The 17172-nt window shown below is 36.3% G+C and overlaps 1 protein-coding gene across 2 annotated transcripts in view; it reads left to right on the forward strand.

Annotated features, from left to right (window-relative positions):
• The window catches only part of LOC100177047 (creatine kinase, flagellar-like), a 33047-nt gene extending 17651 nt beyond the window's left edge, over positions 1-15396 (forward strand). The window contains exons 2-26 of one of the 2 annotated variants that reach the window (XM_009863862.3): positions 1517-1592; positions 2349-2370; positions 2814-2980; positions 3142-3264; positions 3569-3726; positions 3985-4178; positions 4556-4796; positions 5216-5429; positions 5772-5948; positions 6609-6726; positions 7228-7331; positions 7709-7818; positions 8083-8225; positions 8481-8604; positions 9247-9349; positions 10112-10253; positions 10796-10943; positions 11366-11483; positions 11659-11793; positions 12059-12263; positions 12647-12771; positions 13066-13204; positions 13661-13825; positions 14175-14276; positions 14655-15396. In XM_009863862.3, the coding sequence (XP_009862164.1) occupies positions 1568-1592; positions 2349-2370; positions 2814-2980; positions 3142-3264; positions 3569-3726; positions 3985-4178; positions 4556-4796; positions 5216-5429; positions 5772-5948; positions 6609-6726; positions 7228-7331; positions 7709-7818; positions 8083-8225; positions 8481-8604; positions 9247-9349; positions 10112-10253; positions 10796-10943; positions 11366-11483; positions 11659-11793; positions 12059-12263; positions 12647-12771; positions 13066-13204; positions 13661-13825; positions 14175-14276; positions 14655-14778 (3426 nt within the window). In that variant the 5' untranslated portion in view covers positions 1517-1567 and the 3' untranslated portion in view covers positions 14779-15396. Of the gene's footprint in view, positions 1-1516; positions 1593-2348; positions 2371-2813; positions 2981-3141; positions 3265-3568; positions 3727-3984; positions 4179-4555; positions 4797-5215; positions 5430-5771; positions 5949-6608; positions 6727-7227; positions 7332-7708; positions 7819-8082; positions 8226-8480; positions 8605-9246; positions 9350-10111; positions 10254-10795; positions 10944-11365; positions 11484-11658; positions 11794-12058; positions 12264-12646; positions 12772-13065; positions 13205-13660; positions 13826-14174; positions 14277-14654 lie in introns of those variants that run through there. The other variant, XM_026837550.1, reaches the window with a different exon arrangement.
• The last annotated feature ends 1776 nt before the right edge of the window (positions 15397-17172 follow it).

The following is a 17172-nucleotide window of genomic DNA, read 5'->3' on the forward strand; positions in this document are numbered from 1 at the left end:
TTTACGCTGTATAAGTTACAGTTCGATGTAATACATATATATAGTAGGTTGGGGGAAGATGGGACACCTTTTCGTTCTATTTTCTCGTTCCGACAATTGGTAGTACACAAAGAACATTCAGAGAATTATAAAACCACATCATCACGACTCCTATAGACTGTTGTTATTTGTTTGTAACATCATCAGGATATTTAGATATTATGCTCAAGGTGTCCCATTTTCTCCATGGTAGCCTACTATACATTTTTAACTGTTCTTTTCAAAACAGAAAGCTGTAGCCATGTTACTATGCTGTACTAGTCGCATTAATCTTTTCGAATGCAAAGAACAAATAATTAAAATAAAATAACAAATACAGGAGAGTTGGCGGCAAAACGACAGTCAATAAAACCACGCTAAATCATCTCCTTTTAATATTTTAATTTTCATACTCGCCGACTGTACAACGGTGTTAAAGAGCTCTTCCATTTTATAACAAATTAATAATATCGCCATCTAATCTTATCGTGCCTATGTTTCTGTGCATTTTAGTGCTTATAAGTAGGTATAATAGCTATAGGTAGCTGTCGGTTGTAAAATTTAATCGCATTTGCACGCATGGTCAAGTAGTAATAAATTTATTTTATCTTCTGCATATGAATTGGTCGCCGCGGTATCTCTTTTGTTGTTGTGCGATTACCTGCATCATACTGTGGACCTGGTTTTGAACGTTGCAATACAGTTAATGATATTTAACCCCCATTGGGCACGTAAGCCTATGTGACCTTGGATAAGGTAATTGATTCAAACCAGTGGCTACTTATCAGTTGGCCAGATTACCAGCCATTTAAATCAAGAAAGGTTCATTCGACCTCAGCTCTGTTGTTTGGTTCTAAAGGGCTTTAATTTATAGCGTAACTATTGATCATTTTTAGATCATATTAACCTAATAGTTCTACAGCAAAAATCTCATGTGAGCTAATAAAGTAATAATATATAGTAACAACTACCACTACGGTCCCCTAAAATATTGTTTCAATTATTGGCCCCCGCTATCGGCGGCAGAGGGACGGCTTGGGTTGTTATAGCAACTGTTACTTTTTTGTTGAAGGTGAATCTTTATTTAATCGATAGGTAAATGACCAAAGTCTATATTAGGTCATCGTTTAGCAATTTTAACTAAACATTTGATTAAAAACTGTTTGTATCCAAGCAAGTATTGCTACAATATAATGTATGATTTTTTTATAAGCAAATTTTAATTTTGAAGTGTTATTAGACTTTGTTTGTTCATCTATTTTGTTTTCTTATAAATAGTTATTTTAAAGTTGTTGCTCTTTAATTTACTTCGGTTGGTGAGCTCTTATAAACAATCAAAGTTCATATATGTACAATGCACTCTGTATACTTAACATTAAAATTAGTTAAAGTTATATTAAATTATGTCTGTATAGTCAGTCTTTTTGATTTACCTATTCTTTAATACCGTAATCGAAGAGACAAATATAAAAATAATTATTATAAATTTGCATTTCAGCTGTTTGTAGCATTCTTAGTGTTGGTTGTAGATAATTAGAACAAACCAACAATGGGTTGCGTGACCTCAAAAGCAGGTATGTCATATTAACATTGCAGTAAGCCATTATTAATTAAGCATTAACCTATTTTAATTTATGTTGTCCGCTTAAATGTACTTTTCAATCAATTGCAGGTTGGGGGTCTGGACCTGGAAAAAAAAAGGGGGGGGGGGAATAATCATGTTTCTTTGTGGCACATCTGGTTTTCGCAAGTCTTGTAAAGATGTTGCAAAATATCACTGTGCCCCATTTGTACATTCCTTGATGCCCCCTTGTATGCAGTATTTTTTTGGGCCAGCTCATAAAATTCACCACGGCATTATGCAATTTGCGCCATAGCAAAAAAACATAAGACTGAAAATGGCAATTGGTTAGACCACTTTAGATGCTGGGGGTTAATTAGTTATCAGGATATTCTTCACTAGCACCAAAACCTTTTTGTCAAACCATTACTTTTCAAAAAATTGGATAATATTTAAAACACTGTTTTTATAATATTTTTTATCTTTATCATCATGTGTTTATCTCATAATTATAATTAAATAAATATATGGGTAATGTAAATTATATCCCACTAACTTATTGCAGTGGGCCATGGTTCCCCCTGAGTTGGTATATAAAGCATTTCATGCATAAACCAAATATTTTGTCTCTCACATATGTTAGATTATTAAATAGACATTTATTGATTTTTGTCTCAGCAAAATACCTAGGGATTATCCATTGGTGATGTCATACATAACTCACACATTGTAACAATGCTCTTTATATTTCATGTGTTACATCATTAAGCTGCAGAAGGTGGTGCTGTTGTGTAAGTTGACTTGATTATAAAGTTAATACGGTTGAATCTGTTGATATCTTATTTTAAATTTTCATAATTTCATATTTACAATTTAAATTGGGTTAAAAAGCAAGTTACATTCTTATGTCGATCCTATTAAAACCTAGTAACTTTAATTTGTCAATATTCAGACTAATCAGACACAAAAATATAATATATATAACATATGTATGATTTTTTAAAGTATATTATATTGTGTAGTAGAGTGGGGGAAGATGGGATACTTTTATCACATAATATTCAAATATCTTGATCGTGTTTTAAACAATTAACAACAGTCAATGGGAGTCGTGAGTATACGGTTTTAAAATTCCTCGAATGTCATTTGTTTACTACCAAATGGGACCAGAAAATAGAATCAAAAGATGTCCTATCTTAGCCCACCCCAATGTATGTTTATTTTCAATATTCAGACAAAGAAATGTTGGTGGTAAAGGGAAGGGAAAAGCAACGTCTAATTTCCCTGATCTATCTAAACACAACAACCATATGGCAAAGTGTTTGACAGAGAAGTTGTATAATGAACTTTGTAATAAAACTACTAAAGGAGGGGTGACACTGGATGAATGCATTCAAACAGGTTTGCAGTATTTCTATTTTTGTATTTTTTTTGGAAGAATCTTGATTTTTTTATAGTTGTGGCAAACTGCCATTTTCTCTCCTGAAATATCAGTCTTTGGCACCATTGATCTGGCCAACCTAGACATCCTTCACATTACCTAATGTTCCCACACATTCTAGGCGTAGACAACCCTGGCCACCCATTCATAATGACTGTTGGTGCTGTAGCTGGTGATGAGGAAACTTATGAGGTGTTCGCGCCCCTGTTTGATAAAATAATCAGTGAAAGACATGGCGGATACGGTGAGTCTATTGTGTGGTTGCTGGGGTGTTTTCCATTCACAGTATTTTAGTTTAATTTTAATAAACTAGTTTATTAGTCAATCACTTCAACCAGAGGTCACTAATGGGTGTCTAAATTTTCAACCAAACAAAAAAACAATCATCCACAAAGTTACATACATGGTAAACTAGAAATGGACATATGGTGTATAAAACAGAGTTACATTTATTTGTGATGACTCGTAAGCAGGCACCAAGTGTATGAAATAGAACACCCATGTATAAAACAGAATACCCACTACATTCATCTATATTCCTTATAAAGGCAAAACCCAACTTCACTCAACTGATTTGAACCCTGAACATTTGGTTGGGGGAGATGACTTGGACCCCAAGTATGTCTTATCATCGCGTGTACGCACCGGACGAAGTATTTCTGGCCTTGCCCTTCCGCCCTGCTGCTCACGTGCCGAGCGCAGAGAGGTAATATGGTTTTCATTTACGCCTATGAGCTATTTTAGGCTGTAAAACAGGGAACTAAAACACATAATACTTCATCCAGCGCATATAACTTTTCAAAAATGTGGGTATATGGACCTAGTCTGCCCTACGTCCCATGTCCTCTGGCTTGTCTAACCATTTTGCCTCACCAATACTCAAGAAAACACATAAAAAATATATATATTGACATAGTAAGTTTTATACCTAAAATCAATTTTCCTAACTAAATCTATTCTCCAGGTTGAGAAGATACTTTCTGAAGCCTTAGCGGCCTTAGATGGTCCTTTCAAAGGAAAGTATTACCCACTGTCTGGTATGTCTGATGAGACACAAGAGAAACTTATTGAGGATCATTTTCTCTTCGATAAACCAGTGTCGCCCCTTCTACTTGCTTCCAGGATGGCACGAGATTGGCCTGAAGGTCGTGGTATTTGGTGAGTCTATTACAAGTTTAAAAGTAAATAAAAATATTTGTCTCTTGAATTGTAGCATAGCTTCAGGCGCCACAGCTCAGTGGTTAGCATGCCTGCTTCTAACCCATAAGTTATGGGTTCAAGGCTTGTTGCTGCTACCATTGGGGACGTATGTTTCCTTGGACAAGACACTTAGCTGCAATTGCTCCAAACTAGTGGTTACTCATGGGTTGTTTAAATTGTCAGCGATACAGAAAAGACACACCCGTACAGCTGCATAATAGCACAAAATGATACGAATCAGAAAACTGGTGTTATAACTTTTCCCGTTGTGCGCGAATAAAGCAAGTTCCATTCAAATGTAACTGACACTTTTAACAATATGTCATTGACCCCAGGCACAATGAAGAGAAGAACTTCCTTGTATGGGTGAATGAGGAAGACCATAGTCGTGTAATTTCAATGGAGAAGGGTGGGAACATGAGGCGTGTGTTCACAAGGTTTTGTGAGGGCTTGAAAAAGGTTGAAGACACCATAGCCAAGAGAGGACACAGCTTCATGTGGAATGAACACCTCGGGTATATTCTAACATGTCCATCAAACCTGGGTACTGGCTTAAGGGGTGGCGTGCATCTTAAGGTGGGTGTTGGTGAGATAAAAAATAAACTTTGCTTTAGTTTAAGTCTTAAGATAAACGAATTATGAATAACTATTAATCCTTCCATGGCGAACTTGTGCTGTTTCATATACTCAGGTTGCTTACAAGTTATGTAACTTTTTGGGTGATTGTTTTTCTGTATGGCTGACAATTGGACAACCAATAGTGGCCACAGGAATAAACCGTCTAATGAACTACAGCATAGGATGCCATGAGACTAAGATTTAAGCCAGAATTGTCCCACTGAAATTTAGGCCAGTCCCAGTGGCCATTTTGTTGCCATATAAAATGTTCAGAACAGCAGATCTAGTTACACATGTTGTACTCATTACCCCCATCTCTAATAATATGACCCATGATACAATAAATCATTGATTTTAACACACTTTTTTTATTTCAGATCCCCTTGATGAGCAAACACCCCATGTTTGAAAATCTTTTGAAGAAGCTTCGTCTACAAAAGCGAGGCACAGGGGGTGTAGATACGGCATCTACAGATGGAACGTTTGATATTTCAAACTCTGATAGATTGGGATCATCAGAAGTAGACCAAGTACAATGTGTCGTGGATGGTGTGAACTTGCTTATACAGATGGAGAAGAGATTGGAAGCAGGTTTGGAATATTTGTTTATAGGTTGATAATAGATATTGTGGTTCAGTGTTTGGCACTGGATTCAATAGTCTTAATTAATTGGTGCTACTGCTACTTAAGGTGTATGAGTATTTGTCAAGACACTTAAAGCTAATTACTCCAATCCAGTGGTCACAAATGGGCTGTCTAAATTGTCAATGTTACAGAAAAACAATCACTGACAAAGTTACATACGCGATAACTTGTAAGCGGCCACTATATGTATAAAAGTAAAACAAAACATGTGTGTTATAACAACTGTCATTGCCCCACCACACCAGAATATATAAAATACATTCATTCAACATGTAACTGTCTCTCCAGGCCAAACTGTTGATGATTTGATGCCAGCCGATAAAAAAGTTGAAACTGACATCAATTATCCTGACCTATCAATGCATAACAACTGGATGTCTAAGTGTTTGACACCCGCTGTTTATACCAAGCTTAAGAATCGTAAAACACCAAGTGGATATTCACTTGATAAGTGCATTCAAACAGGTAGGTGGTTTGACAGTGAGCATGAGGTGTATACCCTTTTATGTTTAGTGTAAAAGAAGACATTCATGTTATAACTCGACAGTGAGCATGAGGTGTATGAATACACTATGTGTGTCTGGTGTATAAAAATACACCCATGTTATAACTTGACAGTGAGCATGAGGTGTATGAATACACTATGTGTGTCTGGTGTATAAAAATACACCCATGTTATAACTTGACAGTGAGCATGAGGTGTATGAATACACCATGTGTGTCTGTTGTATAAGAAGATATCCATGTTATAACTTGACAGTGAGCATGAGGTATATGAATCCATGTGTGCCTGTTTCAAGAAGACAAGACAATGTTTAAAATGTTATGAATTCATGACTTTACAGTTTTTGTTAAACAAACTTTATACATATATATATATGTACATACTGTTGCTGCCCAGCATACTATTAGTCTGAAATAAATTCTTAAAATATGTTATTTGTGATCTTAAATACTTACCATGGTGTTGTCTTTTATGTGGCAGATGTAAACTATAAAAAGTTTTTGCATTTTTATTCAAAACTAAAAAATTGCCAGAAAATCTCTTCCAGAGAAAAAAGTTAGAACATCTTTGTACCATATATGGTAACCCCTACTAAACAATATTAACCACTTATACAACAGGTGTTGACAATCCTGGCCATCCATTTATAATGACTGTAGGATTAGTGGCAGGGGATGAGGAAACTTATTCAACTTTTTCGGAATTATTTGATCCAGTGATTAGTGGAAGGCATGGAGGGTAAGTATGGTTTGGGTTTGGGGTGAGGTCTTTGTCTAGGACCCTCGGTTTAGGCCAGATTTGGCCAATTACTAAATTACCCAGACTACTTATAAATGTTTATGCTGCAGCAATTGGCAATCATAATACTTGTGTACCGCTCAGAGTGTATTTGAGTTAAAAAAGTTTAAAAGCATATTTAATCTTATTTAGTATGTTAATATTGGCACCGTGGCAAAGTGGTTAGCATGCCTGCCTCTAACCTAGAGGGAATGAGTTCAAGGCTCTTCACTGCTATCTTTGTGGTCATATGTGTCTTTGGGCAAGAACTCAAGCGATATTTGCTTTAACCCAGTGGTCACTATTGGATTGTCTAAATTGTCAGCCATACATAAAATAAATAAATACCCTCTAAAAGAGAATCACACACAGTAACGTTACATTCATTCATTCGTAATACGCTCTGGCCTAAATGACTTGTATCCAAACCATGGAATACATTCCAAATATTGTTCACCACAGCTACCCTGCAAATGCTAAACACACAACAGACTTAGATGCCACTCATCTTAGAGGAGGTGACAATCTGGATCCTAAATATGTTTTATCATCAAGAGTAAGAACAGGTGAGAATATTTTGCAGCTGTTTATTTTTAGAATGATTATTTTTGTGGTTGGGCATTGAGACTTTACATTTTAGTTTGCTATAACAACTACAACAAATCTAGGGTGACATTGTTAAAGCAGTTACACATTATACTCATAGTCGTAAAACATAGAAAACCTCATTGATCAATGTGGTAAATGCAATATACTTTGGCTATGCTTTTTAGTATAGATACCTAAAAGCATGGTAAAGCTGTTTTAGGTGTAAAACTGGGGTGCTATAAGCCTAAAATATATGATTACAGGGACCCTTTACATTACACCTAAGACCTAACCACTGACAACAGGGGCTGGGCTATGGTTTGTTTACTGCTGCACTTTAATAATACAAACACAGGTCGTAGCATCCGTGGTTTAGCATTACCACCATGGTGCACACGAGGTGAACGTAGAAAGACAGAGAAGATTATAACGGAAGCATTGTCAGCATTGGATGGCCCGCTAAAGGTGGGTTTTGATGGTTGGGTTGGTTTGGTTACAAAACTTGCCAGTTATTTTTTTGCCGAACTTGCCAGGACCTAATCTTTATATTTTGTTATGTCTGCTACCAAGGATAATGTAAATAATCTTTTAGCAGCTTATCTGGTATAAAACGTAGTGTATTTACGAATGCATGAAGTTTTTGAAACAATACATGTGTTATCACTATCGCGACTGTTGCCCTGCCACACGAGGATAAGCTCGGTTTACAATATGTGTCTGTATACCCAGGGCAACTATTACCCCCTCACTGGAATGACAGAGGAAACGCAGGATAAACTGATTGATGATCATTTCTTATTCGATAAACCGGTGTCACCTCTCCTTACAAGTTCAGGGATGGCACGTGATTGGCCGGATGCCCGTGGTATTTGGTGGGTTAGTTTGATTGTGTGTTTGATTGTATGATGTCTAGTGCTGTCGCACAGTGGTTAGTTTGCTTGTCTATAGCCCAAAGAATACTGTATCAGCATGTTTTAACAAATGACACTTCACTGTTAGTTCCCTTCTCTTTGTTGTTTTAGCTAATTTCACTCTGTTACTGTATTTAAAGACACAAGTAATATTTATCATGTTTTTTTATAGTATACCACAATGCGACATAAACATTACATTATATATGACACCAGGCACAACGATGAAAAAAACTTCCTTGTATGGGTGAATGAGGAAGATCATATGAGAATCATATCAATGGAGAAGGGTGGGAACATGAAAGCTGTGTTCCAACGCTTCTGTGATGGATTGCAAAAGGTGGGTAGCCGGCTATTTTTTGTGTTAAAAGAACAATGGTGGGAGACCACAACTGTTAATGCATTGTACATCAGTGGTCAGACATTTGTATATTAACCAGAAGATACTGGTTTGATGCTAAATGCCGATGTGGATATGTGTCCTTGGGAAACAGACTTAGGACATACTACAACCCAGTGGTAACTAAATATGTTACACAACAATTGAGGCATTGGCATTGACTTGTTACTGTTATGTGGGGAGCCATTGAAAGGATTCTCGTATACCTTAACTTTATACTATTAGTCACAATTGGAAAAATTATGTTTAACCAAACATTACTAAAAATACATACATTTAAAGTATTTCTTTGTGTATTTTTTAAAAATAATAATAAAAATATGAGCGCCCACTTGTAAAAAAAGAAAGTGATGATCGCTTAATCAGTCGTAACTACTAAAAATGGTGCTGGTGTTTTTATTTATATGTGGCACCTGTGGCTACTATTAATATAGAAGAATCTGAAAGATTGTATTCATTTAATAATCATGAATTTAAATCTGTCTATATACTTTGTGAATGTACAACAAAACTATTTGTAGGTAAATTTGATCTGGTTCTATAACTTAACAGCGAACATAAGGTACTTTGTTTTATTTGCAGGTTGAAGCTACCATAAGTACAAACGGTCATTCATTTATGTGGAACCAGCATTTAGGATATATCCTCACATGCCCTTCTAATCTTGGCACAGGTCTTCGAGGAGGTGAGATCATACATGTAACTTTAATTCATTTGATCGCGTTACATTATATGAGGGCTTGTGTGTGAAATAGGACACCAGTGATATAATAATGACTATTATGTGCTCTGACATAAGAGGATGAATAAGTTACATTCATTCAGTTTTATACATGTAACTGTTTGAAACATTATATTTTGATTGTTGTGTGAGCACAATAGTTTAATTTAAAGTATTTGCCCTTTGTGTGTCTGCCAATACAATGTACTAGCTTCGATCAAAGGTCATTTAAACAATGTCTGTTCTATTCTGATGCCTGAATAGCTGGTATTAATTGGGTAAAAACTAAATGTATCTTTACTTAATGATCTGTACATTTTGATTACGCATGCTTGGTAGACTATTGTCTGTTTGTCTGGCGCTATGGCTCAGTAATCAGACGCTTGTATTATAACCAAAGGATAAAGGTTTAATGCTAGATGCTGATATGCATATGTGTCCTTGGGCAAGACACACAAGGACATTTCTCCAACCCAATGGTCACTAAATGGGTTAGATTTGTAACAACTGATAATCTGTATCTACTTGTCCAAATTGACAGCTATACATCAATAAATGAAAAAGTCCCCCCGGAAATAATAACCCACAAAGTAACATGCTTGGTTATTCGCAAGATGGCACAAGGTTTATGAACACTCATATTATAATGACTAAAAGTTTTCCGGCTACATGAGGATAAAACAAGTTAAGATTTATTCATTCAGTTACATTCACTTTCCAACACAGGTGTTCACCTTAAAGTGCCTTTGCTCAGCAAACACAAGAAGTTCGATGATATATTATCAAAGATGAGATTACAAAAGCGGGGCACAGGTGGTGTGGATACGGCATCTACAGATGGAACGTTTGATATTTCAAACCTCGACAGGTGGTTTGGTTTGTGTTAAGCTGTTGTATATAAAATAATGCACTCATGAAACATGGGTATTTGGTATACTGTTAAAGACCAAGGTTCTATTATACTTATGGTGATTGTTTTCAATATGAGATGTACAGGTCTGTGGACATCATGGTGCTTAACAATTTTTATTCTGAGATTTTGGTCTATTGCCCCATTACCCCAACATCCAAGGTGCTACCATCTAGATCCCGCCGCGGCAGCTTATAGACACTCAGTAATACAAATTCTGTAAGGGTGAGGTCTTCAGTGATGCACACATCAGGCCTTGGTTGTAGGTCTATTATCCCATTATATCCTTCTTAATGTTAATCTATAATATCTACCTCATATACAAGACTTAAAAAATCAAAAAAATGTTCTGCTATTACATTTACATACTATTTCTATATTTTGTATTAATGGTGTCTAAAATAAGTGAAACCAAGATGTATTTATTGCTGTATTACTAATACCTCCCAATATAACATTCATATACAAGTATTACTAATACAATTCTTTCTATTGTACAGACTTGGATCATCTGAAGTCTCCCAGGTTCAATGTGTTATCGATGGCGTTGAGACCTTGATACAAATGGAGAAAAGATTGGAACAAAAGAAATCGATTGACGATCTTATTCCCAAGGAAACAAAGTCAAACAAAACAACAACAGTCGCAGTAAGATTTCTTTTTTTTTTCCGGTCATTTTATTATTTAATCCCGAAAAAGTAATCACCTGCAAAGTAACATACATTGTAACTTGTAAGCTGGTGTATGAACAACTGTGTTATAACGACTGTTGTTTTTCTAGCAACCCGAGGATATAACAAGTTACATCCATAGTGACATTTTACTTCAACTGTTTTGGTACCTGACTTAAAAAATGTGTTTCTGCTATAACACATAATACCAGTATGACATGTTTGTCGGGACAATTTCCCCAAGCATACAAGATATTTGCTTTAACAAGTCTTTAATGAACCAGTGCATTTAAATAGGATTGTGTGGAAAAATTGTATGTAGTTTTACGTGATGCAATATCATATGAAATTAAATGAATAGAAATCCCTTATCCCCTCATGATACCTTCATATTCCCAGACTCCCGTGAAGCTTTCATTCGACAACTTTCCTGATTTATCTTCTCATAACAACTGGATGGCTAAGTGTCTTACTAAGGAGATATACGCAAAACTGTGTGACAAAAAGACAAGTTTTGGTAAACATCCACCTCTTTACATTTTGTCTAGAACCGCATCGTAACCGAAACTTTGCTTAATGGTCACTCCTTTTTATCCAATAAGTTTTGAAAAACTCATAAACTTTTTTTATAGACTTATTATACTCCAAATATACATAGACAATGTTACCATTCCATTCCCCATCTCACATAGGTTGCACCCTGGATAGCTGTATACAGACAGGAGTTGACAATCCTGGCCATCCATTCATATTCACAGTAGGATTAACAGCAGGAGATGAGGAATGCTATTCTGTGTTCAAAGACTTGTTCGAACCAGTTATATCCGGTTAGTTTTAATTGGACTTTTAGAATCGGTGGTTTAAGAGATACTGTGTTTGAGGTTTAATGCCACTATTGTGGGCAAATGTAACCTTGGGCAAGACACTCCAATTCAGTGGTCACTGACGGGTTGTTTAAGTTGTCAGCAACAATTCCATATGTGGTAGCTTGTTAGTGAGCACAAGGTGTCTGAAACAGAACATCTGTATAATGCCTATCGTTGCCCGCCATGTGAGGACATTTAATCCACATTCGTTCAATACATCCTTCAGGTCGCCACAATGGTTATCTGCCTGATGCTAAACACTGCACTGATCTCGACGCCACTAAACTAAGAGGAGGTAACTTTGATGAGAATTTTGTTCTCTCCTCCCGAGTACGAACCGGACGCAGCATCCGTGGATTGGCCCTCCCTCCTTGGTGTACAAGGGCTGAGAGGAGAAAGGTAGAGAAGTTGTCCGTGGAAGCTTTGTCCAAGTAAGTGTGGGTATATAGTGTGTGGTGTGGCAAGGATTGTCATTTTGTAGTTGATCACTTCTGATGTGAGATGATTGTGAGCGTATGTGTCCTTAAGCTTATGTTGTGAGGGTCTGTGTCCTTACCTTATGGCAATTGCTGTCACTAATGGGTGGTTTAAATTGTCAGCCATACAAAAAAACAATCACTCCCAAAGTAACAAACATAGTAACTCGTAACCTGGCAGGAAGTGTATGGATTAGTTTTGTTATGAATTAGTAGGTGGTCCAACGTTTGACATAAATCTCAGGTCTCATGGCGAACCTGTTGTTGGCCCTTACTCATATGATATACATAAAATATGGGTGTCAGCAACTGCTAATACATTGTGTTTAATATCTCAGGTTGGCAAATGAACTGAAGGGAAAATATTATCCATTGAATAAGATGACGGAAGCTGAACAAGACCAACTTATTGATGATCATTTCTTGTTTGATAAACCTGTTTCTCCTCTACTTACAAGTGCAGGTATTCATTTTGTCACCTATGTGACAGTGTCAGTTGCGTCAGTGGTTCATATCTCTGTCTCTCACTGGTTACTAACGGGCTGTCTAAATTATCAACCATACACTGTCGCTTTTTATTTCAAACTCTTTTTCACACATTTTACCCATAGCGTGTTTTAACTACTGTTTTTTTAGTTCCTTTTCTTCAGGTTTTAAATAACATGATCTTCGCTATCGTTAAATAAAAAGTATGTGTTATATATTATGTAACACCCCCATATTATATATATATTAACATAGGCCCATATTAACATAGGCATGGCACGAGATTGGCCGGACGGTCGAGGTATTTGGCACAACGATGCAAAGAACTTCCTTGTGTGGGTGAATGAGGAAGATCATTTACGACTTATCTCAATGGAGAAGGGTGGGAACATGAAGGCTGTGTTTGAAAGGTGGGGATCATGGTCATTCAATGAATGTAACTTACTTTATCCTTGCGTGGCTGGAAGACGACAGTGGTTATAACATGGATGTTCTGTATCATACACCTCCTGTCTGCTTACTAGTTACCTCAAATTTAACTTTTTGGGTATTGTTTTTTTAGTTTTTTTTATAATGTAGCATATATACAACAAGCATATGTAAAACTGACTTAAATTACAAGGTTTTAGTGCTAGTGCTTCTTAAGTTTAGATGTATAATTAAACATAACCTATTAATTTTCGCATGGCCATGGGGGGCAAGGTCGCCATTAAAACAAGAGTGTTCTGATTCACACACCTTGTGCCTGATCACGAGTTATCACATATGAAACTTTGCTAAAAATCATGTAGTGAATTTTTTTTAAGCTGGCAAGATTTTTCTTTAATTAACCAATGTATATCCACTTACATGGTATGTTATATCAGGTTTTGCAAAGGAGTGCAGGAAGTTGAAGCTTCACTTAAACAGCGCGGTTGTGAGTACATGTGGAATGAACACCTTGGGTATATTCTAACATGTCCATCAAACCTGGGTACTGGCTTAAGGGGTGGCGTGCATGTAAAGTTGCCGTTACTCTGCAAAGATAAAAGGTATTTACTGATAATGTGTATAATGCTATGAAGGTGCTGTGTTTGACAACTGTCGGGTGTCACTTAATATTTTGTGGAATAACATCTAATTTATTATTGTATGAAAAATAGTGTGATGCTGTGACACACTTGGTTAGCGCGTCTGCCTTTAACCCAAAGGTTATGTGTTTAAGGCTTGTCGCTGCTACCATTGTGGGCGTATATGTCCTTAGGTAAAACACTTAATGTCAATTGCTCCAACCCAGTGGTCAGTAATGGGTTGTCTAAACTTTTAACCAAATATATTTAAAACAAATATATTATATATAAAACTTTTGATTCTTGATAAACACATTTCTTGTAACTTTAGATTCAACTCCATCCTTGAGAGTTTGAGATTACAAAAGCGAGGCACAGGGGGTGTGGATACCGCTTCATCAGATGGGACATTTGATATTTCAAACCTGGACAGGTAGTTGCTTATATGATAGTGATGTTATTATATCTGCGGTAAGGGACCAAATCTGGCCTAAATTCCAAGTCCTCAAGGACCTAACCCATATAGAATAGAATGGTTATTAGATACATTGAATGAGTCGTTGTAACACCAGTATTTTGTTTCATACAATTTGCTATCTATTTGTAGAACCCATTGGGAACAACTAGGTTTTAGCAGTTTAGCAATTGCAGTTAAGTGTCTTGCTCAATAACACATACAGCCACACTGGTGGCAGTTGACCCTCTTGAAAAAAACACAAAACTACAGATCGTCTATACTGTCAGCCAAATAATAAAACAAAAAGTCCAAAGACGTTTAAAATTAAAAAAAATCACCCTCTTCATATTCTAGACTTGGATCTTCTGAGTTGGACCAGGTACAATGTGTAGTAGATGGTGTTGAGTTGCTTGTACAGATGGAGAAGAAACTCATGGCAGAGGAAAGCATTGATAGCCTTATCCCTCCGACTAAATAAACAACTAGCATGTTGTATAACTCCATCCAAAATCACCATAAAAATTCATGACTTGTGTTTAGTAATAATTTTTTTTTAATAAAATTCTGTTATTACCGAAATTTAACATAAATTTAAAAGCTAATATAAGGTTTTTTTTCCCAATTCACCATAAAAATCCATGACTTTTGTGTTCGGTATCGCTACAGTTTTTTGTGATTTTTTTTTGTTTGTGATTTTTACCACAAAATTTAAACCTAACTAAATAAATGTAGAAACATTTTTATCCAAAACTCACTATAAAAAATCCATGACTTTTTTGTTTTTAGTAATACCCTTCACTTTTATTAGAATGTTTTTTTGTATACTTCATCAAAATTTGGATAATTTATCCCTAAAGTTCCAGCCATATCTACTATTGCTACAATAGATGTTACCTGATACAGCCAAATACGCCAAACTGTGAATACATTGGTTTCTAAAACCTTTTAAAGTGTTAAAACATTTGCCTAATCGACATTACAGTTTTCTACAGTATTGTTTTAAATTTTTACCCAACATAACCAATTTGTGATTTTCGTTCAAATAATTTTGTATTTAGATGTGATTTAGTTTGATTAAACTATAGTTTTAATAATCCTTGTTTCTTGTGATGAGTCTCAATATTGGCATGGTCACCGGCGCTTTGGTACAACGGTTTGCGTACTTGCCTTTAGCTCAGAGGTTACGTGTTCGATGCTTGACGCTGCTACCACAGGGCCTTTTGTTCTGAAATGCTTAAGCCCTTCCGTTTATGAGTTGTTCAAATTGTTAGCCGTACATAAAGAAAACAAAAATAATCGCCCAAACAAAAATGTGACAACTCGTGAGCGGAAACAAGGTGTATAAAACAGAACACCCGTGTTATAACGACTGCCGTTGCCCCGCCATGCGCGAATATAAAATCCGTTTAACAATAAAACATGAAAAATAACCACCGTGAAGTGGTAGCAGTGAGCATACGTCGTCGACCATTTGAACCTAAAGGTCGTGTGTGTGGGTGCGCGCAGTTATTTCAAGCCTCAGACTTCTCCAAGTTAGCTTTAAATAATTAATGAACTAAAACCACTTTTGGGGGAAGCGTAGTTCGTTGTGGGCGCTCGCTATTGTATTGTGAGTTAAAAAGGTTCATCTTACTTGAAACAGTTGACTCTTAGGTTGATATATCAGATCAGGGAAGCTGGACACAGAAGTAAGACGTGAAGGCAGACGTGTGAGTTGTAACATTATGAATCTTTTATAAAGGGTTTGGTGCGGCAAGTAATTCTCTTAATTACGATAACAGTCACCGCGCTTCGGACGTCGAGAATCTTTTTTTCTGCGCTTTCTGCTGCAAGCGGTCCAGTCATTTTGCTTGTGTACGACTTACAGCATGGACGTTTTACCTCAGTAAGGACTCGTTTGTGTGGCGCAATAGCGTAGATGTAGCAGTTGCAGTAAGACGCAGTTAAACTAGATAACTGATAACTATAGTAGGTTGGGGGAAGACAGGATACCTTTAGCAGATAATCTTCAAACATCCTGATCGTGTTTTAAACAATAACAACGGTCTATGGGAGTCGTGAAGATACGGTTATATAATTCTTTAAATTTTATTTGTTTACTACCAAATGGGATGAGAATATAAAATGAAATGGTGTCCCATCTTTCCCCACCCTACTATTAGTTAACTGTTCCAGCAAGGGGTTTTATATGTCAGGCGTTACACCTATGGAGTATTTGTCTTGCAGATTTAGCTTACAGACGTTCTCAAAGAGCTTTTTATGACTTATACATACCGATATTATGGCACTGTGGGATAAGACAAATCCCGTTAGCACGTATTTTCCTACATTTCCTAATTATGTTGTTAACACTTAACAACCATGTGTTAGAGTCGCGTGGCTGCGGTTTTATATTTGTGTATATATATTACTTGTTTACTACCAAATGGAACGGTAAAATAGAATGAACACCTTCTGGGCCGTTTTACTTCAACCTTCTATAGATTCACTATATACTACGCTGTAATATATTATATAGATTGTTAGGCTACAATGCACTAATGCTTTCAGCAGTTTAATCCTTGTAAACATGGACAGTAGGGCAGCGGTAATGATTGTAACAGGGTTGAATCATTGCGTTATACGTTATCATGGCGGCTTATAGCTTACAGAGTATTTGTGAATATATAGTAGGGATAAGGAATATGGGATGCCATTGTATTCTGTTTTCTCGTCCCAATTGAAAGTAAACAAAAACATTCAAAGAATTATAACACCGTGTCCCCACGATTCCCTATGACCGTTAGCCATAACACGAGTACATATACCCTATGACCGTTAGCCATAACACGAGTACAGTTAAGAACGGTCTATGGGAGTTGTAAGGATATGG

Source organism: Ciona intestinalis, chromosome 1 (genome assembly GCF_000224145.3).
Source record: "Ciona intestinalis chromosome 1, KH, whole genome shotgun sequence".
In the NCBI taxonomy this organism is placed as follows: Eukaryota; Metazoa; Chordata; class Ascidiacea; order Phlebobranchia; family Cionidae; genus Ciona; species Ciona intestinalis.